The following is a 26374-nucleotide window of genomic DNA, read 5'->3' on the forward strand; positions in this document are numbered from 1 at the left end:
CCTCTCTTGTGTTTTCATTTAATGTTTCGTTCTATACATATGCCGTTGATACCCAGCTTCCGAACCAGCAGGATGTGAAGCTGGGTGGGTAGCATAGCCATTTCACTTTCATACCTATAGTTTCCACTGCAACTTCAGACACGACTGAGGTGACTGTCTTTGGGTGGGCTCAGCCTAACACTGAAACACTTTCTTTTGATCCATTCTTTTGTGACCTGTCCCGGCATGAATCATTAAAAACCTGGGGTTTAAATTTGATAACTTCCTAATTCTAATGCTGACTCACATCAACCATGAATTCTCTACTTGCTTTTTCCATTTCTGCCTTCTTTGGCAGATTTTTCCTTTTCTGACCTTATTGCCTCGGATCTAGGCTGCCTCTGCCTTAATACAGTCATGACTTGCTTAAGCAAATTCCTGTTCTTTATAGCTACTATGTTGATTTGTATCACAAGCACGTCATTCTGAGTGGGCTGTTTTGAGTGCATTGTCATTTGTGTGGGATTGTATTACACGTTATTCTGAGCTTCTGATTCCCAAACCGTATGAGGTCCAATATTGTTGTTGATCATGGTGTGGACTTATATGCAGGGCCTCCTGAGTATGGCCTTCGAGCTGAATTTTATTGTGTATTATTCTGAGCCTATTGATGTTGGTAATTTGGGCTAGTTTTTGGTGCCTGTTGTTTAGGGCTATTGTGCAAAACTCTATTATGTTATGTTGAAGGTTCTTGTACTGCACACTGTTGCCACCTGCATGGTTTCTTGGCGCTCTGGTGGATCTGTAAAGCAAGTGGGGAGAGGTGGGATAAGTTAGTAGGACCCAGCAGGAGAAAAGAGCAAGAGAGCTGTGTTGTGCTGTTGGCAGCTTAAGTTTGGTTTACGCTGTTCGCTGAGCGTAGGTATGTTTTTCGGTTAGTAGATGGCTTGTGTCGTTGTTGTGTATGTCATGCATAGCATGCACAGGATTCGGGCCACTACAAAGCCCAGTAGTAAAAGCACCGAGCATCGTCATCATGGCAGGCACATACAACCAATGGTGTGACACGGAATCGGCTACAGGAGCGTTAACTCCAAGCTGTAGACACAGAACATCACTTTTCAACAGGTGTTCAGCGTTGGGCATGGCTCTATTGTGGCCAGTCTCATGCTTTTTCCTGCATGCAGTTTTTTGTCCACCCTCGGCACAGCCCTGCTTTCCGTCAGAACCGTCCACCTGTTGACTCCTACCACTAAATCTGACCCATCTTTGGTGATAGTTTGCTTTTTCCTTCCTCTCACCGGTGGAACTGCTTTCTCTGGAACTTGAATCTTAGACTTCCTTGGCTTCGTCTTGGATTGTGTTTTTCGCTAGTGACTATTCTTTAATGGATTACAGGATTGTATGTGTTTGGACCCATCGCTTGACTACCAGACTATTCTGGATCACTGATTGATTTTGGTGTTTAATTGGCCTTGGTTCTGACTTTCCAGGGCATTCGGTACCGTCAGGGCATTTAAGTGTATTCCTGCCGTTCATACATCACGCTTGTATTGCCCACCCGGGGGCAGGTTGCTCATAAGGCAAGTAACAGCTGTTCCAATCACATTTAAACCTGCTTTTCTTCCACGTAGGGAAAGAGCCTAATGGCATGCCTCCACACTTTACTTTTCACCTACCTCTGTGGTGTGGTGATTCCTTATTTCAATCCTGCACTATGAGCTCCCAGCCCCTCGAAGGCCTTCTAAATACTTGTCTACCAGGAAAAGATTATTAACGGGGTACATGATATTCCGAGTGTATAATTCCGAGCGGAATGTTAGTGGCCATGACGTTGGTTTTTATGCGTTGTCCATTGTCCATAGTTTTTATGCTGTATTTTAAACTGCACGTGTTATTATTCCAAGCGTATTCGTAGAGCACATTGTTGGTCAAGGTATTTCCAGAGCCTGCTCAAGGGACGATCAAGTGGTGCAGTGGCAGTGGGGCACTGCAGATAAAGAGCTCTGCCAGCTCACACAATATAAATTGTCACGTAAATTATAAGACACTTTACATTGTGTGAGCTGGCTGCACCCTTTATCTGCAGCGCCCCGATGTAAAGTGTCAGTCAATAACGTTCTGGTAGTGAGTCACTTACTAATAGAAAGTACCGTATGTCTGTGTGGATGAGCTTGTCGCTTGTATTAGTAGGCACATGCATTATATGTGACAACGAAAATCATTTCTTCAAAATTCTCACTGCGCATGTATGAATATATTGAAACATTTTCCGTTAAAAGATGACTTTCTTGATTTGGGCTGATCTGATTTTCAAAATTTGTGTGGCTAACACCACTTCAAGGTGAGGTGTAAGTGTCTGAAAATGTAAGTTGACAATTTCGAGCTATGCATCCCAAAAGCTTTTTTTTGTGGATCTATGGAAAACCCAATGGAAAAGACATTTGAATAATTTTTTTCCACATAAAAACAGGAATGAAAATTCACCGAATTTGACATGGATTGGGCCCGGTCAGGTGTTTGCAAAATTGGTGAATTTTTATTGGTCAAAGTTTATATAGAAAAAAGCTTTTTTCTTTGTCCTATGTCATCTAACCTAACTATATATTGCCATTGCAGGAATAGACTTTGATTGTAGTGCTGGCTGCCACTCTTACATATGAAAAAACAACCCCATGTGGCATACCTGTCTGTTTAATTTTGGACTGAACCTCTTAAACAAATTAATACACTTGGAATATTTGGTTTTCCTTTAGACCTTGCTGACAGAATAATACCAAAATGTGCTTCTTGTTAATGTACATTTTGTGTGCAACCTTTGGACTTATTTCCCAATAACAAACATGTCGTCCAATGTGTGGCTTTTTCTGCAGGTAGATTTGCACACCAACTTGTTCGATTCCATTATGCTCAGTGAGTCTTAAGAGTTTGCTGCATTTTGTACACCTGCCCAGGTGTTGAAATCACGTTTTAAAAGATTCTATTTGGTTGGTGGCAAATGTTCTGGGGTATATCTTCTGAAATCTTATATTGGATTCACAAACGTATATATTCTTTAAAATGCAAGATATTCAGTGACAAAATTATTCACTAGGTGACATGTTTTCTGGAACAAAGGTGCACATGAAATAACCTATCATTATGAAACATATTTCAGCTTGTATCTTTACTGTGAAAGATGCCACCCTATCCAGTTCATTATTTCAGCAAGTTGTTTCCTTTCTTCAGAGATAGATCTCTGTGAGCATTAAATCACATTTTATAAATGCTGCTATGGGTGGCCCCTCATTTTTCCGAGGTTGATCAAGTGAGTAGCATTGAGTTGGTTTATAATTAAGCATACAATTACAGCCATTAGGAGAAGTTGAAATCCAGGATGAAGCACATTATGAAAATGTGATACACATTGTAAACTTGCCATTTCATAAATTATGTTACTTTTAGGATTTAGTTAATTGTCCTGTTACTGCAGCATCGTGGGCCAAATTAACCATTCATTCTCCACAGAAGATGGCAATTGTTTTTGCTAGGCAAATAGCCTGTGCAAAATGGGATTATCCATGACTTTTCCTCTGCCGGTTATGGCCTATGCTCAGCACAGGTAGCTTTCTGTGATGGGTGTTCCCTTTTAACCAGTGGGGAGTCTAACTACTTCCAGGTTGTAGGGGATGCCCACTTCAGTCACATGGACCTTGGTCTTTTTTTGTTGGTGTACCAGTAATGCTTCCAGTCTAGTATCTTGAGGCCACATACAGTTAATCACAACCATACACATATTTATAACCTATACATTCTGCTGAATTTGGTAGAGAAAGAAAATGCATCCCAAGGTAGGAGTGTAGGATAAAGGTTCATAAACCTCGTAGCAATGGATATTCTAACAAGGTAGTGGATATCAGTATTATTTTTACAATGAGACTGCATTGTCCATAGACCTGGTGTATACGTATTGCAATTCAGAAAACTTTGGGTTCTTTTCTTTTAGGTTCCAATAAAATGTGTGGCACAAATCAATTTAAACAGATGGTAAAGATAATTGCTCACTGTTTTTTTTTGCTTTGTTTTTATAGACATTTTTCATAAGACAAAGGCAAAATTGTAATACAAGGCTAAGAGACCTCAAATAACATCCCCATAAGTAACGCCCCACAACCCCACCCTCTCCCTCCCCCCACTCAAAATCTACTGAGCCCAACCAGATGTCGGGGACAAATACAATCAAAGCAATGGGACCAAGTATTGAGTCTTGACTGACGAGATAGGTACAATAAATGAAGAAAGTGCAAATGGTGGAGACAATGGAGGTCATTACGACCTTGGCGGTAAGGGGTTAACTGCACCGGTAAATGTGCCGGAGCTGTCAACCCCTTACCGCCTCATTATGAGTTCTGCTTGCAGGACCCGCTAAGGACGCCTGGTTTTACCAGGTGGCCTTAGCGGGTCCGGGGAGCAGCCCAGCATGCTAACATCGGGCCCGTTATTAACAGGCCCGTTGTTAGCATGCTCCCCATTCCCATTGAGCCTTATGGGGGCTCGAATGGGAATGAGGATGTATGGGGTCCGGGTTCCTTGAATGAGGAATTAACCGGCCCTCCAAGGTCGGAATGGCCCGGTAATTCCTCATTCAAGGAACCCGAGTAAGGGGGTAGCCACGCTGCTAATAATGACCCCCAATATCTCTGTGAAAGAGTCAGGCCTTTCGGGGGAAAACCATTAAAGTCTCAGTGCTTCACATTCTTCATGTAGGAGAACCACGGTCCAGTCTAGCAAAAAGGATTCCATTTTGTTGTGGGTCATCGCTACTAATTTCCCGTATGTGAAGATAGCCCACAGTTTAGCAAGCCACTTTTTTTTAGACGGAGCTGTCATGGGTACTGGGTTAGGTCAAACAGGCCAGTCGATTTCATACCTAGCTCATGGAGGAGGAATCAGGCAGGAGCAGTATGGGTAAGAGCTTGGAGGGCAAGGTCAGGTTAATATCCATGATTCCATTTAGAAACCGCTTACCCCATAGAATAGTGAGGGACTTCCTGTTCATTTACATGACTTCCTTTGTGCCAACCTGGATCGGATGCAACGCTCTAGTCTTTGGGCGAGGCTTCCTATAAAAGGCCACACCCAAAGAGCAGAACTTGCTTCGTGTGTTTTCTCTGTAGCAGTGAGCTTACCTGGTCCAGTGTCCGGAGCCGTTCTGCGGCTTCCTGCAGTCCCGATCCTTGTCCGGACGACATCCTCGCATCCTCGAGCTTCGCACCCGCAAGAAGGAAAACAACAGAAAGCATTAGTAAGCTTCGTTTTTCTACTCACCTGTTCTTCGGCGGTCCGATCGTCCTTCCAGTTCGATCTTCATCACGCAGACCATCTGGCTTCTGCAGTTCATCCGGATTTCCTTTCTGCAGAGGTACTTCTTGACAAACCTGTTGGGGAAACGACAAAAGAAAAGCAGATTAGTCACTATAGACAATTCTGGTACAAGAACCCCAAGGACATACTTCTTTTCTCCTTACCTGCGCCTAGTGAAGTAACTGGGCCTCATCCTTACCTGCGCCTAGTGAAGTAACTAGGCCTCGGCGGACACTTGGACATTGGACAGCCATTTAAGGGTCAGTGAATAAACTGCCCTTGGACTAATTCCCGGATCTCCGGAACAACAAAGACTTGAAGAGGCGGTCTTCCGCCGCAACACTCACAAAACGGGGACAGCATCCCATACAGCACAACAGCCATGCGGCCCCGCACCATAGCGCCCCTGCTGAGCCAGGACGGAGAGCCCACCTTACCACATTAGGAGGTGAGCCCCATAACACTGCACTCACTCAGGGAGCTGGGAGGGGGTTGTTATTGGGTCCTGGTATAGTATTTAACCCGCTCTTTACCTACCCTTACAGAAAGAATCCCAGGCGAGAGAGAGAGAGAGAATAGAATTCAGATAGGAGAGCAGAGGCCGAGAGAATCCATCGCTCCTGCTGAGTTTTCAGGTGAGCGTGACAGGAGCAGAGGAATCTTTCAATTTCTGGGCTAGGGCTAGTCCCCCAGCCCTCAACATGGCCTCGACCACCTTAGGGAAGCTGTTCTGGGGTAGGGACACCCGGAAGAAGTTCTAGGGGATGTAAGACTGGGGAGATGCCCACTATATCCTTGATCCAACTCAAAAGTTCAGTCCAATAAATCTGGATGGACAGACATTCCCACCACAAGTGATACCAAGTTCCACGTTGGCCACACTCCCTAGGGCAAAATGGGGATACCCCCGCAAACATTTTTGACATCCTATTGGGGGGGAGATGCCAAGCGTGGAGAAGCTTAAAGTTGTGTTCCATAGCCAAGGTATAAAGCGTACCCGAAAAAAGCACTCTATAGAGTGTAGTCCAGGTTGCCTCGTCCAGTACCGTCCCCAGTTTTTCCTCCCAGAAGTGTTTGAATCCCTGCCTACCCTCTAGCTGTGCCGTGATCAGGACCCTGTAAATCCTGGACATCGACCCCTTCCTCGAAGAGGATTCTACAGTTATTTTCTCAAGGTGTTTGAGGGGCCGGACAAGATCCGCACACCATTTAGGGTTGGTCAAGGTTCCCTTAACACAAAGATATTCAAAGATCGACATTGAACGTTCCCCCATGCGTTCTGCTAATTTATCATAATCAATAAAGGCGTTCTGGTGAAATAGTGGAGCGGCTCTCTCCAGACCCATGTCCGACCATGAGTGCGTATCCCGCAGTCCCTTTTTACCCAAGTCGAGGGGGGAACCCACAAGGAGAACAGGGGGGGGGGCAGGAGGTCAGGGTTACGTTTGCTTTGTCGTGTTTCCATAAGACCCATAGAACTGATAGCGTCAGATGATTTCTGACGTGGTTGGGTAGGTCCTTGTTTGGGGCCCATAGGAGGTCTCTTACTCTCCTAGGGTGTGTGTGGGTGTCCTCTATGTACATCCAATAGGTGCTCATCTCATCCCTCAGGTGTTCCAACATTACCCTAAGTTGGGCTGCCTTGTGATATTGCTGGAAAACCTGGGAGACCGACACCCCCAAAGGACCTCGGGAGAGTCAAGGTCATGTGTTTAACCCTGTCTCTTACCACTCCAAATTAAATCGCTAGACTGATGCGTGCTGGGTCACAAAGAAAGTATCTGGGACAATGACTGGGAGGGCTGTGAAGAAGTAGAGGAGACAGGGTAGGGCATTCATTTTAATAGAAACCATGCGGCCAAACCATGAAAGAGTCAGGGGAGCCCAGCTTAGGCGGTCAAATTTTATATTGGCGAGGATAGCGGGGAAGTTCAGTTCAAAAAGGGTACCCAAGTCTCTTGAAAGGAGGATTCCAAGGCATACCCCCTATTGTGTCTCTCCCCTCGATGTCCCTGTCACCCTTTCCCATGGGCATTATACATGATTTTGAGGGATTTATCTTTAGTCCAGAGAAGTTACCAAAGGAGTGTCTCAGGTCAAGGAGCCTCGGGAGTGAGGTATGTAAATTGGTCAAGTAGGCCACGATATCATCTGCAAAAAGTGAGAGCTTAAAATCGTGTTCTCTGCAGCGTACCCCCATAATCCTCTGATCAAGTCTAATGGCAATGGCTAGGGGCTCCATTGCAAGAGCATACAAGAGGGGAGAGAAAGGGCAGCCCTGTCGAGTCCCTCTGGAGAGGAGGAGAGGGGCAGAAACAGTGCCATTAACCACTATTCTGGCCGAGGGGCCATAATACAAAGACGCAACACAGAATCTTTCGCCCAGGCCCATCTTTTGCAGGACCTTGCCCATGTACGGCCATTCGACGCGGTCGAAGGCCTTTTCTGAATCTTGGGAGAGGAGATAGGCTTCTATGTTCTTAATTGAGAATTTGTGCATCAAGTCTTTCTAATATCCGACCCCTGTCTGCCTGGAATGAATCCCACCTGGTCCCCGTGAACCAGGGAAGGGTGGTGCTGGGCCAGCCTATTAGCAAGGAGCTTCGCTAGGATCTTTACGTCTGTGCTAAGAAGGGAAATGGGACGGTCGGATTGGCATTCTGCTGGATCTTTCCCCTCTTTTGGAATAACCATGATAAGGGCCGATAACATGGATTGGGGGAGAGTTCCCGAGTCCAGGGCTGCATTAAACAACTTAGCCAGGAATGGAGCAAGGGTGTAACGAAAGGACTTATAGAAGAGAACAGTGAAGCCATCATCACCCGGCGTGGCGCCCCCTTTCATAGTGCCGATGGTGTCTATTACCTCCTGGGGAGTGATGGGCCTTTCGAGGGGGTTCAGCTTTCTCTGGGGGGAGGTGAGAGATTGGGAGTGAATCAAGAAAGCTGTCAGCATTAGCCCCATCCCCCATATAATCCGATTTGTAGAAGCGCTTATAGTATAGGCGGAACTGTTCCGCTATCCAGGAGTCGTCCACACATTTGTCCCCTACCCCAGATAATTTCAATTAGTCAACTCTCCTACTGTTCCTAAGTTCCCTTAACCTCCAGGTGAGGATCCTGCCTGCCTTCCCCCTCTTTTCTGTATATATTTGTTTTTAGAAAGGCCAGTTTTGTCTCTGTTTTTCTCACCAAGAGTGCCGCCAGTTTCGCCTTCAGCTGTTGGAGTTCAGCCCATTTACCCGCGAACATTTGGGACCTGAGTTTACCCCCCAGTTGGATAGCCTTTATTTTTCCCCTGAGGAGATTCTCTTCTTTTCCCTGTTCCTGTTCTCTTCTTGCCCCCATACCAATGAGAACACCCCTGATTGTGGCTTTAAAGGCCTCCCAGACTCCCGCCACCCCCACTTTGACATTTTCATTTATTGTGAAGTATTCTTTTATGGCTGTGAGAAGAGACTGGGACAGATCTTTGTCTCACAACAACAGGTCGTTACACTACCACCTGGAACTCTCGGGGGTTTCGGGGGCACCCCTATTCGGGCCCTAACTAGGTCGTGGTCTGACCAGGGGACCAGCTCAACGCCAAAGTCGGCTATACTTTCTCAAAGCGCGTTGTCGACTAGGATATAGTCGATTCTGGAAAAAGTGGCGTGGGGTTTAGAAATAAATGTAAATAAAGGGTTGTGTCCCTGCCGTGTCGAATGTGAATCGGAAAGCCCCAGTTCGTCATTAGTCTTTTGGAAAGAGGTTGCCATCAAGCATGAAATACTTCCTGTATGGATTTGGCCCTGAGAGACATTTCCCTCCCTCTCGCCCAATGGGTTTCTTGAAGTAATAAAAAATACAATTCCAACCTATTAAATTCTCCCACCACTAAAGATCTCTTATGAGTGGAATTCAGGCCCTGAGCAAACCCACCGTCAGTAATTGGTTTGTGTCAGCCATCAGGGGGATAACCTTTTCTCGAATTCCCTCTAGGGATGCACATGTGATCCATGCCCCCTTCCTGGCTCGATACACTCGGATCCATCACAAAAGAAGTGGTCCCCATAGAGATTATGTCCCCATTCGGTAGTTTAAACCAATAACAAACCAGGAACAACAAGAACAAAACCCCCAACAAACCCCCCTGCCCTCTCCAAGCACCAAGTCTGCCTGCGACATAGGAAATGCTGTCGAGCCAGGCCACCATCGCCTACCTCCTCCGGGTTTGCAAACAAACTTCAACACCTCCTCCCTGAGCCCCTCCTCCCCATCAGTTCAAACAAAACCAACATACATCATCACCCGCTCCCACCACCCCTCAGGACAATCACTGGGTTATCTGTACATCTTTACAACAATGACCACCCGTGGTCAGGGTTCAAAGGTCAGCCCCGGATATTCGAAGGTAAATTAAAAGATTCAACCCTCTCCACGCAGCAATCTGCTGCAAGCTGAGAAAGGATTGTGCTCAGAGTCCGAGGGAAGCTGGAGTTGCTCTCCTGAATTTCTTATTGCCTCAGACTCAGCGTCTTTCAGTGAATCCGTTGGCTTTCTGGGATCCTGATAACTCTTTTCTCCTGCCTCCTTGGTTGCCCCAAGGGGTCGGCTCGCCCAGGAGTTCTCGGGTCACCCTCTGTATGTCGTCCTCCGTGATCAAGGAGTATTTATAACCTTCATATTCAAAAGAGAGGGCGAAAGGGTGTCCCCATCTATATCTCACAGCTTTGGTCTGAAGCCATTTCGTCAGTGGGACACATAGTCTTTGCCATGCCAAGGTGAAGGCCGAGAGATCCTGGTAGATTGTGATCTGTGCATTTTCCCAGTCAATCGGGCCCTTCCTCCCTGTGAGCGCCAAGATTTTACTCTTTTCCGAGTAATAGTGGAATCTCACCAGTACTAACCTAGGGCCCCTGGTGGAGGCTCCCGCCCTGTCGATTCGTTGGTGTTGCCCTCATCAAAGAGTTTTCTAATCACTGCGTTAACGGCCCTTATGATATCCGCCTGTGTTTCACCTTCATGTTCCGGAAATCCCAAGAACCTCAGATTGCTACGGCGCTCTCTGTTCTCCAAGTCGTCCTACTTTAGAGTGCACTTCTCCGCCCTCCTTTCCAGTTCAGAGAGGCGCATGTCTATTTGAGTCTCTAGAAGGTCGACTGAGGTTTGGTTTGCTTCCAGGGCTTGGACTCGGTCATCCACGGAGTCCACCTTCTTATCTAGATTATCCAGCCTTTTGCTAATGTCTACCCTGAAGCCTCGGATCTCCCGAGAAGGGTCTCTATGCCCTTACTCATTGACTGGGCCTCCATTGCTTTTGGTTGCGCGGTGGCGGGCATGTCGGCTGTCTCCGGTACAAGGGTCGGAGTGTGGCGAAACCTTTGTAGTGACTCGGACCAGCTCATTAATGGGTATCAAAGGGGATAACCAGTTCGGGCAAAATGTGAATCTCACCTGGGGGGGTGGGGGAGGCGCCTCGGAGCCATTTACAATTGGCCTCGGCAAAACTCTGGGATCCCCATGGGTGCCCGAGAGGATCGTTAGACGTCAGCTGGAGAGGCAGCAGGTGGTAGTACGCGCAGTGAAAAACTGGTGGAGGCACCCAGTTATCTTGCCTTCTATCCAGTCCAGACCAAGACTGCAGTGGGCGGGCCCTGGAGGTGGCTGAGGCAAAGGATGGAGCGTGTCAGGAGTCAGGGTCAGACCAGCTCTAGGTTTTTCTGTTGTTGGTGCACACTGAGTTGCAGTGGGCAGGTCAGCGGAAGCACAGGTGATGTCAATCCCTTAAAATGAAGTGGAGTTTGTGAGGTTGCAGCGAGGACACAATGAGGGGGCCAGAAGTTGTCAGGGGTAGGACACCCTTCCCATCAGGCGACGCACAAGTCAGAAACAGGGGGACTTCACCACCCCAAGATGCCAGGGGAGCATGTCAGTAAGATGACCACCGGTATATTGGGAGGTATCCCCTCTTGCGTTCTTCAGGGGAGAGGCAGGACTGCGTGTGTCAAAGAAATGCAGGAGCTAGTGACAGGCAACGACCCAAGCTGGAGTCAAGACAGTCCCTGAGCTCTCCGACGCAAGTGTGAGGCGTGTAGTGTTCTCGGCTCCACGAGCGAACCAGGCAGAGGTCTGGGTTAGGTTCTCTTTGCTTCCTTTTACTCTCCGAAGCACACAGCAAAGTTCCTGCACATAATGTATAGACTCAGTGCCAGCACGAGGACCTGCGAGGGGAGGGTCTTTGTTTATTTTTCAGGTTGCCAGGTACCAGGCAGATGTGAGATGTGGCGGTGTCCGGCGTCAAAACTCCACTGGGAACACCTCAGTGAGCTGGCAGCAGTAGCTCAGTGCCTGCTGGGTGAAGGATTATGACCCAGCGCATGTCTCAAGGCGATCTGGGGTCGGCTAGGCGGACTCCCGTGTGCCCATCCAGCTTGACTATGTCGGCCGCAACGCAGCAAGGGGGGCTGCTTTCGTTGAGCTCTGTAATCTACCCCCCCCAGTTCTCCCCACCCTCCAAGGCAAGCAGGGAAGGGTGGGTGAAGGGAGGCAGGGGGTGGTTAGGAGTCCACTGGCGCCAAGATTTCCCCCAGAAGCAGGGACCCAGGTGAGGCAAACAAAACACCCGCCAGTGCCAGAGCCGTAACTTGAGGGGTTGGCGTTGCCAGTGTCCTGGTGTGTGGATGTTCTGCTGGTTACAGATCCGTCTCGGCTCTGAGACTATGTTAGGCTCCCCGGGGGAGGGGGATGCGTGTGAAGCAGTTGTTGCAGACAGCACGGGCTCCAGCCCCTACTTGCCGGGGGAGTGCCCAGCGAGCTCCCCCAGTGGAAGCTCAAAGTCTATATGGAGTAACAGCCACAGCAATTCCCTCGGCTTCCTCCGTGTGGAGACTTAACTGTGGTGTTGCTGTGGGTCAGCACGTCTGGTCATTGGCTGACGCGGGTTTCGTCGCATATGTCTCCCCCTCTCTCCGTTCCTCGGCGTGGAGAAGAGGAACAGGTTCTGGCAGGAGGTTGTGGGTGCCAGAGGAGGGGCGGCGGCATGTCGCCCACTCCGACTTAGTGGCCCTTTTCGGCCACGTTGAGGTATGAGGCCCTTGAGGGCAAGGCTGGAGCGGCGTGAGTCCCACTGATCCGCTGCGAGGAAGGCCGGGACGCGGATGTCCCAAAGTTCTCCTTCTCTATCACTCCGGCAGACGTTTGCAACCCCTCGGGGGCTCGTCTGGCCAGGAAGGGGGAGTGGAGCTCTCTGTGGATAGGTTGCTGGTCCCGGTACCCAGGCCTCACCAACGCCGTGGGCCCCGGCTTTTAGTCCTGGAAGTGATGTGCAGACAATGAGACGTGGGAACTCCCCCCCCCCCTCTGAGCAATCTCGGGTTGTGCGGAGCGTAGAGACTCCAGGGTTTTTTCCCCTCTGGTGCTCCGCAGCCTTAGGGTGCCCTTGAGGGTCAGGTGTTCACTCCTGGGGGCTAAGGGGAGGCTCATTCCCCTTATTCAGCCTGTGAGGAAGAGACCGGCTGAGATGCGTCAGACCATCTCAGCGCCCCCTGGTGGCTGAATTGCTCACTGTTAACGGATATTTTTCTGCGATAAATATCTTTTTACCGACCACAAACGTTCCCATACCATACATTGTTAAATGAAAAAGACATAAGATTTGATGCAAGTTTTAATTTAAGAATGCAGGAAGATACATTAAAAAAAGATCAAACTCCAAGGAAAAAAGTCATACTTTGGGGATGTGGTCTGTATTTCCCAAACCATAATTAAAAACAAAATCAAATAAGCATAATCCGGGACCTGCTATGTGACTTTGACAGTGGAATACATTGCACTCAGTCGCTGTCTAACACAATGAAGAAAATATATGTCAAACACAAAGGCATGCCAACCGTTTCTTGATGGTGTATAAGATGGGAAGGGAAATGAAGATGAGATTTGTTTGGGTGCCACCTTCAATGATAAGCCTTTGTTGTGTCAACCACTGTGGTTATATATGGTGTGTCTATCCACTATAGGCATGCACTGCACAAACAAAAGACTTTTGTATTTTTTTATTTTTATTGTGAATTGGTATGTAAAACGTTACACAAGATAGGTTCACATGAACAATGACCATTCACAAATATGATACAAACTAACACCATAAAATATCGACATTATCAATTCATTCATGTATGTGCAACTAAAGCATTCAAAAAGTGCTTGGGCAAATGACCTACTAATAAAATAATCACCATATATAATTAAAATACAGCGTGTAGGTTTCGTCCAACATATCATAAATGATTTTTACTAATCTGATTAGGGATAAAATTAAGGAGTTTTGTTTCGTGCAAGAAGTCGCAGCCAAAAGCATTCAGTATTAAGAATGTCAAAATCATGGGCGATCGGCTCAAATGCTCTAGGTCTACATAATAAAGTTTAATCACAATCTAAAAGTACATGTCTCCAAGTTTCTAAAGTGTTTGGTCTTTTGCAGAGATTACATGTCCTATTCTTTTTAATGCAATGCCACTAAATTGGCCCATAATATCTAGAGTACATAGTATGCTAAAGCGGAGGCGCAGAAATACAATTTTACATTTTCGATCAGGAGAAGAACACGTGTAATGTGGTAAAATTATATGTTTTCTTACTATATCAGTCTAGTGACTGTGAACCTTATATTTATGAAGTGCTTCATATTGCTTGGTCCAATCATATAGCTAGGTTTTAAGTTTTACTGTACTAGGATTACCTACTAGGTCCTCGCAATCGGTACCAGTTTCCTCCAAATTTTTTTAACATTCAGATCTACATTTTTACTAAAGGAGATTTTGATTTAGTGGAGATCGCTTAATATAGATCGCCAAATAACAAGTTATTTGGGGAATTTAATATCTTTCCAAATTGCAACAGCTTCTTAAAACAGACCATTAAGAATAACGATTGCAGACCCAGTTCAACTCTAATTAATGAAAAAGGCAAAGAGGGGTAAACGCAGAGTTTGCTTCCAGATCAGACCTTCAAGCTTATCTAACTATTTTCACAAAGGATTATTGATTACTTCCAATCCACATGTCAAAGTAGGGATAATTTTCCCTTTGTAAAATTTGACTAGTGGACTAATGTGAAAGCACAATATGTTGTTGTTGCATAAACCTTTATTCGACTTAAAGTCTTTAGGTAACATACAATATACACAAATTACAATACAATATAAAATTGCATCCTAAAATTCCAACACAGATATAATAAACAGATCTTAAAATAAAACAGTATACGTTGTATTTCCAAGGATACCTTTTTAGGGCCTATCCTGTTTTTATACAATCAAACAAATTAAAACACACCCGGATTACACATAAAATGGTAGCTATGCCCAATCAGTGATCATGCCAGTTTCCAAAACAAATACTGCATTGATGTTCTTGCCAGCGACAACAATAATTACACATTTAATCAGGTGTCAACTTAGGGTTTGGACAGGCAAGACCTCCTTAACCAAGCCCTATGAATGTATTTAGAAACAAAATACACACTGAGTTCATGGCCCTTAAATAAGTAGCATCTCGTGCAGTAGATGGGATACAGAGTAACTCTTACATCAAATAATCAAACTGACTCAGGAAGTTGACAAAGTCCCATTCAACCGTTTTAATATCAATTGTCTAAAACGGGGAGTTACAAGGGACATCCACAGACGTCGCACAGCATAATCTTACGCAAAGCATTTCATAATAAATGACATTCATATAGTAAAAATGTGTCATACGTGACTTCATACTACGTTGCAAATAAGACAAATCTATGGGGAGTTGTGGTTGGCTTAAGGGAAACATCTATACTTTCTATACAGGAATGGGTTGTGATTGGGACTCTACAGTCAGGTGGACAACTTATGCCCACGCCTAGTGCAAGTCCTCTTCAACAGTTATTTGACACACAGCTCATCATTGGCTATCAAACTATAAGGATCTTCGTTATATGGCCTTCTACAATTGGTTGGCACGCTTGTACCCTTCTGGAACGGTCGGCTCACTAGCAGCACATAAGCTGGTACCCCAGGTGTCAGTGGGTGGACTTTTACTGTGCCTCTCCACCCAATTAGCCCAACAGCTCTCATCATCCATGCCTTCCGCCATGGAGATTGCCTTTGAACTTAACCTTGTAAAGTAACCTTGCCCCAGGGAATATATGGGAGTGTGAGCTGCATGCCCAACTTCTATTTTCATCCCTAGCCCACGTGACAGGAGCCCGCAATTCAGCACATTTTGTAGCATTTATTTGTATTAAATGAATAAAACTTGGTACTCATAGTGTTCTTTCTTTGCACCTTAAGAAGGGATGACTTAGCTTCTCACTTTCACTGTTCTTCAAGGATAGATAACCAGTTCTTGGCTGCTCCAGCCTTTAACACCAGGTCAGACAGCTTTTCTCGGTCCTTCCTCGATTCCAGCTGCTTTCTTACTGTGACACAACTTTCAGCCATCTTCTGCATGCGCTTAAGCTTACTAAAATTGTGACACTAAAGTCTAGGTTCTATATAATGGCGGCACCACCTGCAGTCTGTTCACTACATATAGCCAGCTTCTAAGATTACTTAGTATACTTGCGTTGCTTGCATCTGTACAGTTATTACATGTTTTGCATGTTCTGCAGTGCTCTTCACACGTGAAATCTTCACTTTGCATATGAAAGTTTACTTGATTCTTTACTTCATCATCAGATTCTATAAAGTCTATACATCCTCTTCTTCAGCCACGCTGCTCAGTGCATCACGCTCATCTGTTGTGACGTCACCAACTTCTCTTTCTTTCGTCTTCATACTCCTTATGAGACCTCTTCCAAGAGATTGTCATCTCTAAGGGGATACATCGGATAGGGTTTTCTTAGTGGATATCTTTTCTCAAAGACTCACCGCGGAATAGGCCCAACCACTGGTGTCATGCATGGCACAATTTCTGGCTTCCAGCATATAGGTAGGAGGGGGAAGGGACTTCCTGCAGAGGCATTCAGCTTCTCCTCTACAACACCATGCCAGTTACACATTGATTTACAGAAGGCCATGGCCTCATTTAATATGCAAATCCCATGCAAATTGAACAATGGTTTGAGATACATAATTCTCAGGTGCTTTAAGCCATCACATAGAAACATAAAGTGCATCACTGATTCTTCCCCAACCCCAAAGACTGGGGAATTACTATCATGCGTATCAGCCCAGTGCTGTGTAAATTTCTGAACTTTTAGACAGCCCGGGCAGAACTCTATAAATAGAGCCTGCGCATAAGGGGGGGTTCCGAAAAATCAAGGCAGGCCTCATATCCAGAGACCCCCTTGTTTACAAAACATTCACGGCCCAGAGATAGAGACTGACACCAGTTTTGCAAATTGGCGCAATTTCGATGGTTAATAGCCAGTTTACCCTTATCTTATTCTCCTGTGTGATTGCCTGGGGGTCATCCCAATAGTGTCTCAAGCTTAGGGCTATCAAATGCTGTCTAACGTGGCTCAGCCAGCGGATACAGTGACCACTATCTAGTGTCATTACATGGCTCAAGGCATCTCAGTATTTATTAAGCTGTGGAGCGGCACAAATATGCAGCCAATAAAAACAGGTCTGCTGCTTCCCCGTCAATTCGGAACATTTTGCATTCAGAGCGCACAAGCGCATTAGGGGCAGTTTGCAGGAGCAGGAACATGGACTTCAGGAATGTATATTTAACAATGCACAGGGGTTTTTTGTTAGCACAATATTTAGAGTGTATTTTCCCCACCTGTAGTAAAGATGTACGTTTAGTTCGTCTATCAATTACATTTTTTCCCTATCATTCATAAACAAAGGATATCCTAACTCTATCCAGTATTGTGCATTTAACGGTTCATTATATACTTTACTTTGCATGACAGAAGATTTCCTGACATTAATAACAAGATTGGTATCATTCATAGAACCGCTGAAGACCTATTGGTGTTTTATCAAAGGCTTTTACATCATCTACGAAAGGCCAAGTACCGATGGAAAAATTGACAATTTTCAGGGGAAACCATCTCGCTGTGCTTAAACATTTAAAAAGATCTGATAAGTAGTGGATAAAAAAGCACAGAGCCAAAATGCATCCTTACCTTAATCCTTCGAAAATACAGCTTGATGAATTTCTATTAATTTGTACTGTGGTCTTTGAGTTCAAGATCATTAGGAGGCCTCCTGGAATGTTGCACTTCGAGAGCTTGTTCCACAGTTTTACTCTATCAATTCAACCAAATGCTGCAGTCAAATCTACAGAAGGGTCCTTATCTCTCATAAATGCATGCAATTGTAGTAATTTAACAAGAAGCCCATTGAGAGAACAGCCAGAACCTCTTCTGAAACCTATATGGAATTATATATTGTGTATTGATTTGCTTGCCCATTTTTCTAAATCTAATCGTACCAAGAAAGCAAACATTTTACTGGTACATTCCATTAGGTCTATTAGGTGGCAATTTCAAGGATTCTGACATTAGCCTTTTTTATAAATCGGGACAATATAAGTTTGGTGCCAAGAAGTTGAAATAGCGCACTTCATATTGATTTCAACAAATAAGTGAAATGTAGTCTGTGACCATAAGCTGGAATCAGCTTTCAGAGTTCAGAGACCATAAGTTCCCATTGCGCTAGAATGTTTAGATTTCATGATGATTTGCTCAATATCGAGTGAACTAAAAGTGGGTATGATATGATATGAAAAGTCATTTATAACGTGCCTGTACACATGTGTTTCTAGGCGCGACAAGACAAGGGAGGATACAGTGGGAGCGCAAGACAAATGATCTTACTAGGCCTTGTGTCATTCAGACCGTAAAAGTGCGGAACGAAAGGGGAAGGGGAATGGGGGAAATGCAAGGGCGGGGGAGTGCAATCAGGGCAGCATTGCTCTGAGGAAGTGCAGCCAGGACAGCACAGCTCTGGGTAAATGCATGGAGGCGGGGGACTGTAGAGGTTACAGTTACAGCCCTTGGTGTGTGACAGGCCTTGAGGCAGTGCGGGTGAGGCCGGTCAAGAGGAAACAGGTGCCCAGTGAGGCTCTGAGGGTAAACATGCCACCAGTCAGCGCAGCAGACAGGTAGGTCAGCAGGGGAGGAAGGGAGAGAAAACAGAGGAGAAAAGGAAGGGTTTAAGCTTCTTCCGGAACTTCAGGTGGTCCTGCTCAAGTTTCAGAGGGTCAGGGAGGCCATTCCAGAGGGAGGCACCTGCAGAGGAAAGTGATCTGCTCCCTACTCTCTGCCTAGAGATGCGTCTGACCCTCATAGAGTTAGTGGGAGCAGAGCAAAGGGTTCGAGAAGGAAGGTATTTATGATGAGAATTTTGAATATAGTGTGAACCCCATCCCCAGAAAGCCTGGTGGACAATGCAGAGGGTCTTGAACATGATCCTTCCAGCCACCAGGAGCAAGTGGAGAGATTTCAGGGCTGGAGAGATAGAGTCCCTGGGCCTGAGACCAAGTTATAAGATTTGCAGTCCTGTTCTGGATAAGTTGCAGAGGGCGGAGAGTAGAGGAAGGAAGATTGAGAAAGAAGCTGTTAAAGTAGTCCAGCCGAGAGAGAACCAGGGCTCTGGAGACAATGAGCTTCTGTCGGAAAGTGAGAAAAGGAAGAGTACCTCTGGAGAAGTGCAGCTGGTAGTGGGCCTTCTTGGAAAGGTCTGTGATGTGAGGAGAGAAGGAGAGAGTGGAGTGAAGATGACACTAAGGTTTTTTGCCTCACAGGAAAGCGAAGGCAGCCAGAGTGAGAGAGGGAAAGCAGGAGCAGGGGTCCCAATGAAAAGAATATCTGTCTTACTGGCATTAAGGCAGAGATCATTGGTGGCGCACCAATCCTGAATCGCAGATAGACAGTCTGGAGTGTGTGAGAGAGGAGGCTGTGGGAAGCCTGAAAGAGAGCTGCATGTCATTCGCATAACACTGGAAGTTAGAGCAGAAGGTGGAGATTAGGTAGGCCAGAATTGAACTCGAAGACACGTTCAGTGTCCAACATATAACCACATTTAGCTGAATAGAAAGCTTGCTGAGTGTCTTCTGATATGGGATTCAGTTGCCATACTGTGTGTCCAGTACATGTTTAATTTATCAGGGAGTAGAAATCTTTACAATTTTTGGAAAGAATGCTTAATCACCCATGTTTACTGCCGGTTAGGTACATTGCAATATTGTGTTGCTTTAACCAATTTTTGTACTGCATGAGGATTACACGTCATGGCGCTAGCATGTCAATGGTGCAAAGGAATACAATTAATAAAACATAGCTTACTTGTCTCCTTTTTAAATAGAAGTATCAGTGAGAACACTCATTAACATGTTTTCATCATTTTTTAGAAACTGAAGAATGCCGAGAACAAATTGAAAATCTAATAGAAGCATCTATTCAGGAAGAAGGTAAGTATCTTTCTTATAAGGCAAGATGGGGAAGTGAGTCCATTTGTATGACAGCTCTGAAAAAATAATTGCCTCTAGATTACACTGGAATAACTAATTTGTTGAAAAAAGTTAAAAGTATATGTTTCGGAAAAAAACATTTCCTAGCTTGATGGAACTTGAAATTAGTGTATCTTTTTTTGGGTTTGCCAAAAGTTGTTTTCCCCTTTCTGTGTTGATTTGTTTTTCCTTTTAAAAAATATGCTAATAAAATTGCTAAATGAAACATAGGTGTTGTTAATAGAGTGCTATCGAGAAGAAGTAGAAAATAAATACTACCTGTTAAGCATAAAAAGAGTCTCTTTATAACAAAAAAGAAACTGATTGCAGGCATGTGTATGGCACCAATATTGCTAATACATACCCTTTGTCATTGATGTGGGATATCCATCTTTCCCACAAAGTTGTTTGGCTGTTGTTACATTTAATTGTTTTGTATTCAAATCTCTTTATCAGCAGCAATCTAATTGAACACACATCGAAGAATTTGCTCCAAAGAAATTACAAGAAAACATATACAACCCTGCACATCATGAAAACTTTAACAACTGTCAACCCTCGCAAACAGAACATCAAGAAAGTAACCTTCCCCTTCCCTTAGCCAACCTTCCCCCATTCACATCCACAACTTCCCGCCTTCCCCACTCCCAAAAGTCTTTCTCCTCCAACTGCTTTAGGAATATGCTGCATTTTACCATAAATGAAGAAGTTCGAGAGCCCTAAGTCTCAGTGGGCAAGTGAAGTCCTTGTTGATAGACATGACATATTTCAGAAATCCTTAATATTATTTCTTAAAGAAACAAGGCAGCTTATTATGTAAAGGATAATACACTTTCTCACATATAAGAAGTTTCTGCATTCCACTCATCCAGTCCTCTAAGGATGGATGCTGGGACGACTTCCATACTGCAGCGATGGCATTTTTGGCAACTGTCAGCATCAGCCTAAGAGTCTGCAGTGAGCTCCCTCCACTATACCCCATGTCCAGGATTAGCATCCCCAATAAACACACCTTGTGAACCATCTCGATCGCTAATCCTGTTACCTGTCTCGGTGCTTGCCCTAGTTCTCTCCAGTAGGGCTGTAACTTGGGGCAGCTCCACCGGATGTGCAGGTATGTACCTGCTCCACCACAGCCTCCCATATGTGCTTCCCTCTCCGGGGTGATGTACCACCGCACCTGCATCTTGTAATTTTGTTCAGCGTATTGTATGCTTACAGTTGCTTTCGAAACACCTCTTCAGATCCCTGACCACTGCTCTTCGTCTAGCTCTCTTCCTAGATCCCTATACCACCCCTTTGCATAGGTTGGTAGGCCTTCATTCAGGGTTGAGTTTAAACAGCTTTACAGCTATGAAATTAGACCTGCTGAGCCGCCCTGCCAAATATCAGCCTCGCAAACTGTATCAGCCATCTCACAGCTCCCAATATGTTGTCCTTCTGGAGTACCTAGTGCCTAGGCTGCATATAAAGCAATCTGTCTCCCCCACTCCAAATGTGGCCTTGCACGAGTCGAAGGATCTAAAGATATGCGAGATAAACTCACAGCCTCCTCCTACCCAGGAATGAAAGGCTCTATTTCCACATGCTGGTGGGAAGTTTATGTCATGGTGTGTTCATTTGTGTGAGCTGAAGCTTTGGGTCAGCCCTTCAAATTCTACAGAGTCGAACCCCTTTCGACAATACTGCCCCATGTATGTATGCTTTGAACCCATCGCAACTGGTCCCTTTGCGTGTCATCCCCTGTGCTTTCTACCTGAAATAGTGCTCAATGTCCTCCCCAATCTCGGTGCGGCAGACAAAATCATGCAGAAGGTACGGGTTTAGCCTCCAGTAGGTGGACTTAGGTTCCCCTGAGCGTAGGCCCCACATGATATGCACTGGCACATGATCTGACAGAGTAATTGTGACCATGGAGGCTGACTCGAGACCTGTGAGACTCCTCCCTCCCACCAATATATAGTCTAGTCGGGAATAAATCTTGTGCACGTGCGAGTAGAATGAAAAATAACTCACCCCCGTGATGAGATGTCTCCATGAGTCCACCAGCCCCACCTTTTCCAGTCGGCTTAGCAGGTACCCCAATGGCTGCGTCATGCCCATATACGAGCCTCTGGACACGTCCCAATTGGGGTCAAAAGTCATGTTCAAATCTCCAGCCAGTATCATGTCTCCATTCACGAATTCAACAAAGTCCCTCAAAACCGCACTACAGTAGTCATTCTGCCCAGCGTTAGGTGCATTTAATCCTGCTATCGAGAGTGATGCCCCATTAAACCACACCTCCAAGTAGAGGCACCTCCTGTCTCTGCGTTTGTTTTAACCACGGTAAAATGAATCCCCTTGCTCTTATTCTTCTCCCCGCAAAGAATTGGTGGGTATAGTTATGATATGAAATGATTCGATAAGTCATTTATAACGCGCCTGTACACAAGTGTTTCTTGTGTACAGGTTCTTTGACCTGAGCCTATGTGTGTCCTAATCTGTGAGGTGTGTCTCCTGGAGGCATGCCAAATCCGCCGGAAGCCGCTGCAGTTTGCACAGCAATTTCCCCTTTTCTCTGGGGCGTTGAGACCCCTTACATTATCTGTCAGGATCCGGAATGCCTTCTTGTACTCAGAAGCCACAGGTGCTTAAACCAAATCTCTCCCCCAGCCCTCCATTACTCTGAGGGAGACCATTGAGGATGTGAACTCTTCCCCCCTTTTGAGCCCTCCCAGTGCCTGTATAGTCCCAACTCTCCTTCCCCCTTCTAGCTTGAGGCAAAGGAAAGAAGGTTCCTTACTCCTCTCCCCCAAAACACTCCCCATACCTGAGAAGAACTCTGTACTCCCCAGACTACCCCAGGGAGCCAACTTGCAGACAACACATGCATTTAATCAGAGGAAGACCCCTTCTTAGGCCTCCTGCAGGACTGTCCGGTTGTATCTCGGCACCTGCAGGTCCATGTGGTCTTCTGCGGGCTGGTACCGTTGACCACATATTGCCTCTCTGTACGCTTGTTCACTCTGGCTCTGAAGCCCGAAGATTTGCGCCGCTTCCTCTAGGGTTTCCATATTGTCTCACAGCCGTTCCATGCAAAGACTAGCCCAAAGGGAAAGGTTCATCTGTGGTGCACCCCTTCTTTCTGCAGCTTCTCTGTGATATCTCAAAGGCCTGCCTTTTGTGCAGTGTGAGGGCCGCTATGTCCTGGAAGATGAGAAGAGATTGCCCCTGGAAGGAGATTGTGCCCTTTTTCCGGGAGTACCGCAAAATCTCTTGTTTAGTTCCATAGGAGTGGAACCTCATAATGATGTCCCTTGGCTGACCTCTCACAGCTTGTCTGAGTGGGCCCACCCTATGGACCCAGTCTAAATCCATGCCGTCCTTCGCCGCCTTCAGTGCTATTATCAGGAAGACTTGCTGGACCCATTTCCTTAGGTCTGATCCCTCCGCTGCGCCTCGAATCAAGAGGTTTTCCCCGCTGATGCCTGGTAGACAGATCTTTGATGGTTGTTATCAGGAGGGCCATATTTTGCTTGTTGCCAGCAGCATCCCCATGATATGGAGCACATCTTCCTGCAGAGATTGTACCGCAGTCTCAGTGTCCTCCACTCGCGAGCTCAGCTGGTCAGATCTACTACCAATTTCTTGATTTTTTCAGTGCTGTTCTTCATCTGTGCTCAGACTAACTGCACCAGTTCATATTTTAGATCCTTTGTCAGCGTCTTCAGGCACTCCAGCAGCTCTGCTTTGGAGAGCCGTGTGTGGTCTCTTTCGCTGCCTTTTCCATCTTCCATATTTGCTGTGAGAGCGCATGTTCCGCTGGTGGCTACCCTTCCGCTCTGACCTGAAGCAGAGTTGCGGGCCAGTAAGTATTTAGTGGCCGGCCTCGGTGCAGTGATTTATGCAGCGGCATCCGCTCACCCCCAACCTCGTGCTGGGATTCACCCTCTGAGCTGTCACAGGTCCTGCACCATCCTGCTTCTTGACTCCACTACTGTACAGGCAGGCCTTCACTCCACCTCAAAACGCCCAGTATTCTGTCCGGTCAGAGCCTCCTGCGCTCTTCTGCCCAGGACTTCCCCAATCGGCCCCCGACTGAGTCTCGCGCTGGCTCTCTGGGCCACTTCTTCACTCGGGGCAAGTTTAAGTTTAAACTCACTGTCCTCCGCTGTTTCGCAGGCTCTCAGACTCCTATAGTTCCAGCTTCATGTTGGCAGTCTTGGCCACACTTTGCTAACGCTGCTCCCCCACGGCTCCTCTTACTGCGCCGGTCATGCTGGGGTACTCACCCAGACGCAGGACCCATGCTACCAGCGGTCTCTGCACATGACATCCACCCATGAGCTCTCTGCGCCACTCCCAGCATGCTGCGAGAGGACATTCTGCTGCTGTGTGCAAGCTACTAGGTCTGCTCCTTCAGCCGGTGCTCTTTCCCATAGTACACAGTGTGCCGACTGCTTGCGGCTTTCTACCCTCATCGTTTGCTCCCAGCTCTGCCTCAGCGTGTGTGGTGTGGCCCTTTGCTGGTACCTTGCCAAAGTACACACGCCGTGCGGGCTGATCTCCCTACTCCATCCCAGCGGCACGCAGCGGTATACCTGTGCAACCCGAGCCGCTGTCTTTTCGCATTCCGATGATAGTACCTCGGCCTGCCTTGGGTCACAGAATGCACACATGGGCCGGAGCGCCTTACTGAGGGGGGATGCCACCTGCCAGGCTACACAGCTTCGACCACCTCGTTCGTCTTCAACAGTGCTCCCTAATGGCCTACTGGCCATGCTGCTAATGTCACCCACTGCCAAAGTCAGTCACCCTTCAGCCCTACCCTGGTTCTAATCGGGAGACAGAAATGGGCCTGGAGCTGCTGCCACAACTCAGAACTCCCTCCACTGCTCTCCGCGGACTCCCCAGGATAGTCTGAGCTGCCAGTTTGGGTTAGGCAGTCATGTTGGGCGCTGCTGGCCACGCCTCCCTCTACATTTAATTTTTAAAATTGCTATTGTATTGTACTGACAAGCAGGCACATCTGATTTTGCCTAACTCTTGGCTCTGATGTGAAGTCACGTCAGCTGCAATCCAGATATACTAGTCGCAGGATGGTGTGATATACGAGTTCTGTTTGTATAATGACACGGCTGTCCTAGTAACACATGGCTGTGACAGTCTGCTGCTAATGTCTTCAATGGTTTTGCCTTATCGTACCAACTTTGGTTGGGATGATTCATGTATGTAAATATGTTCTTTGTAAAGCGCTGAGGCGTGAGCACTATAGAAATGAAAAATCATTGGCCCTCATTACGACCCTGGCGGAAAGTGACTGACCGGACCGCCACAGCGTAAATAGCGTTTCCGCCATTGCACGATGGAGCAAAGTGCGGCCCATTCCGACCCATCGGGCACGAGCACCACGGCATGGCGGAAGTGCAAAGTCCGCGATGGCGGAAATGACCCCAAAACGGCCCACACCGCCGCCGTACGGCACCCTAGGTGCAATACCGCCACCCATCTTAGCGGACACCGCAGTGAGCGCCAACCGGAAAGTACGGTGACCGGAAATATACGGAAACGGAAGTAAAAACATGGGCCCGGAACGGGAAACATCCCGCCGTACACCTATAAAACCACAAAATCCACACAACCACTAAAAACACTACCCTGAGACACACCCCAACCCGTCATCCACCCTAGCGAAACCAAGAAAAATGGGAAAAGTAGCGAAGAAAGCGTGCGACCGCAAGCGGCAGGTCCACTTCTCCCGTGAGGAACTCACCGTGCTAACAGAGACCCTCCAGGAGAATGCTGCCGTCGTCTTCTCGACGCAAATGACCAGGACGGCACTTGCGAACAAGAAGGCCATATGGGCTCTGGTGGCACAGCGGGTAAGTGCGGTGGGGACCGCACCCCGCAACCCACAGCAATGCAGAAAGCGATGGGACGACCTGCGGATACGCGTCCGTAGCATACTTTCTGCCAACCGCAACATTGCCACAGCCACCGGGGGAGGATCGGAATCACCCATCAAGTTGACCCCCTGGGAAGAAATCTGTGCCTCCACCATAGGAATGGAGAGCATAGAGGGAGTCGGAGGGATGGAGAAAGGAGTGCAGACATCCGAAGAATCAGGTAGGTGGCCCAAATGAAACAAAGCCAAATCCACAATGTCCAATCATGTGAAGTACCATGTGTCCACATAGTGCAACAGAAACACATGTCCAGGAGAACGTCCACACACATTGGCCTGATAGCGCACTTTAAAACTCACAATAAATACATAAATAATTAAAAACCCCAAAAACACCCACTACACGTGCAGCAGGCACACCCTAACTGCAGGCTGCCAAACAACTGCACCCTCACTCCACACACAAATGAAAGCACCTCCAAGGCCCCGACCCAAATCACCCTCAGGTACCACCCCAATGCATGTGATACAATGCCATTCCAATTCCCACAGACCCATTAATAACCCTCGCCCTCCTTTACTCCACCACAGGGTCCGATCCAAACGACGAGCATCAGGACACCCCTACCAGCACACCTGCAAAGAGGGCCAAGACCAACGGCCAAAGACCCTCCACCTCAGCTGCACGCATCAAGACACGGCAGCAGCACAAATCAGGTGGCAGCACAGAGGAGGGAACATCAACAGGC

At 46.8% G+C, this 26374-nt stretch overlaps 1 protein-coding gene across 1 annotated transcript in view; it reads left to right on the forward strand.

Moving 5' to 3' along the window:
- The window catches only part of LOC138467288 (uncharacterized), a 5113521-nt gene that overhangs the window by 704945 nt on the left and 4382202 nt on the right, over positions 1 to 26374 (forward strand). Inside the window, exon 3 of the mRNA XM_069607285.1 lies at positions 19640 to 19699. Coding sequence (XP_069463386.1) covers positions 19640 to 19699 — 60 coding nt within the window. The remainder of the gene's footprint in view (positions 1 to 19639; positions 19700 to 26374) is intronic.

Source organism: Ambystoma mexicanum, chromosome 4q, assembly GCF_040938575.1.
Source record: "Ambystoma mexicanum isolate Mex_15411 chromosome 4q, UKY_AmexF1_1, whole genome shotgun sequence".
NCBI classification, from domain to species: domain Eukaryota; kingdom Metazoa; phylum Chordata; class Amphibia; order Caudata; family Ambystomatidae; genus Ambystoma; species Ambystoma mexicanum.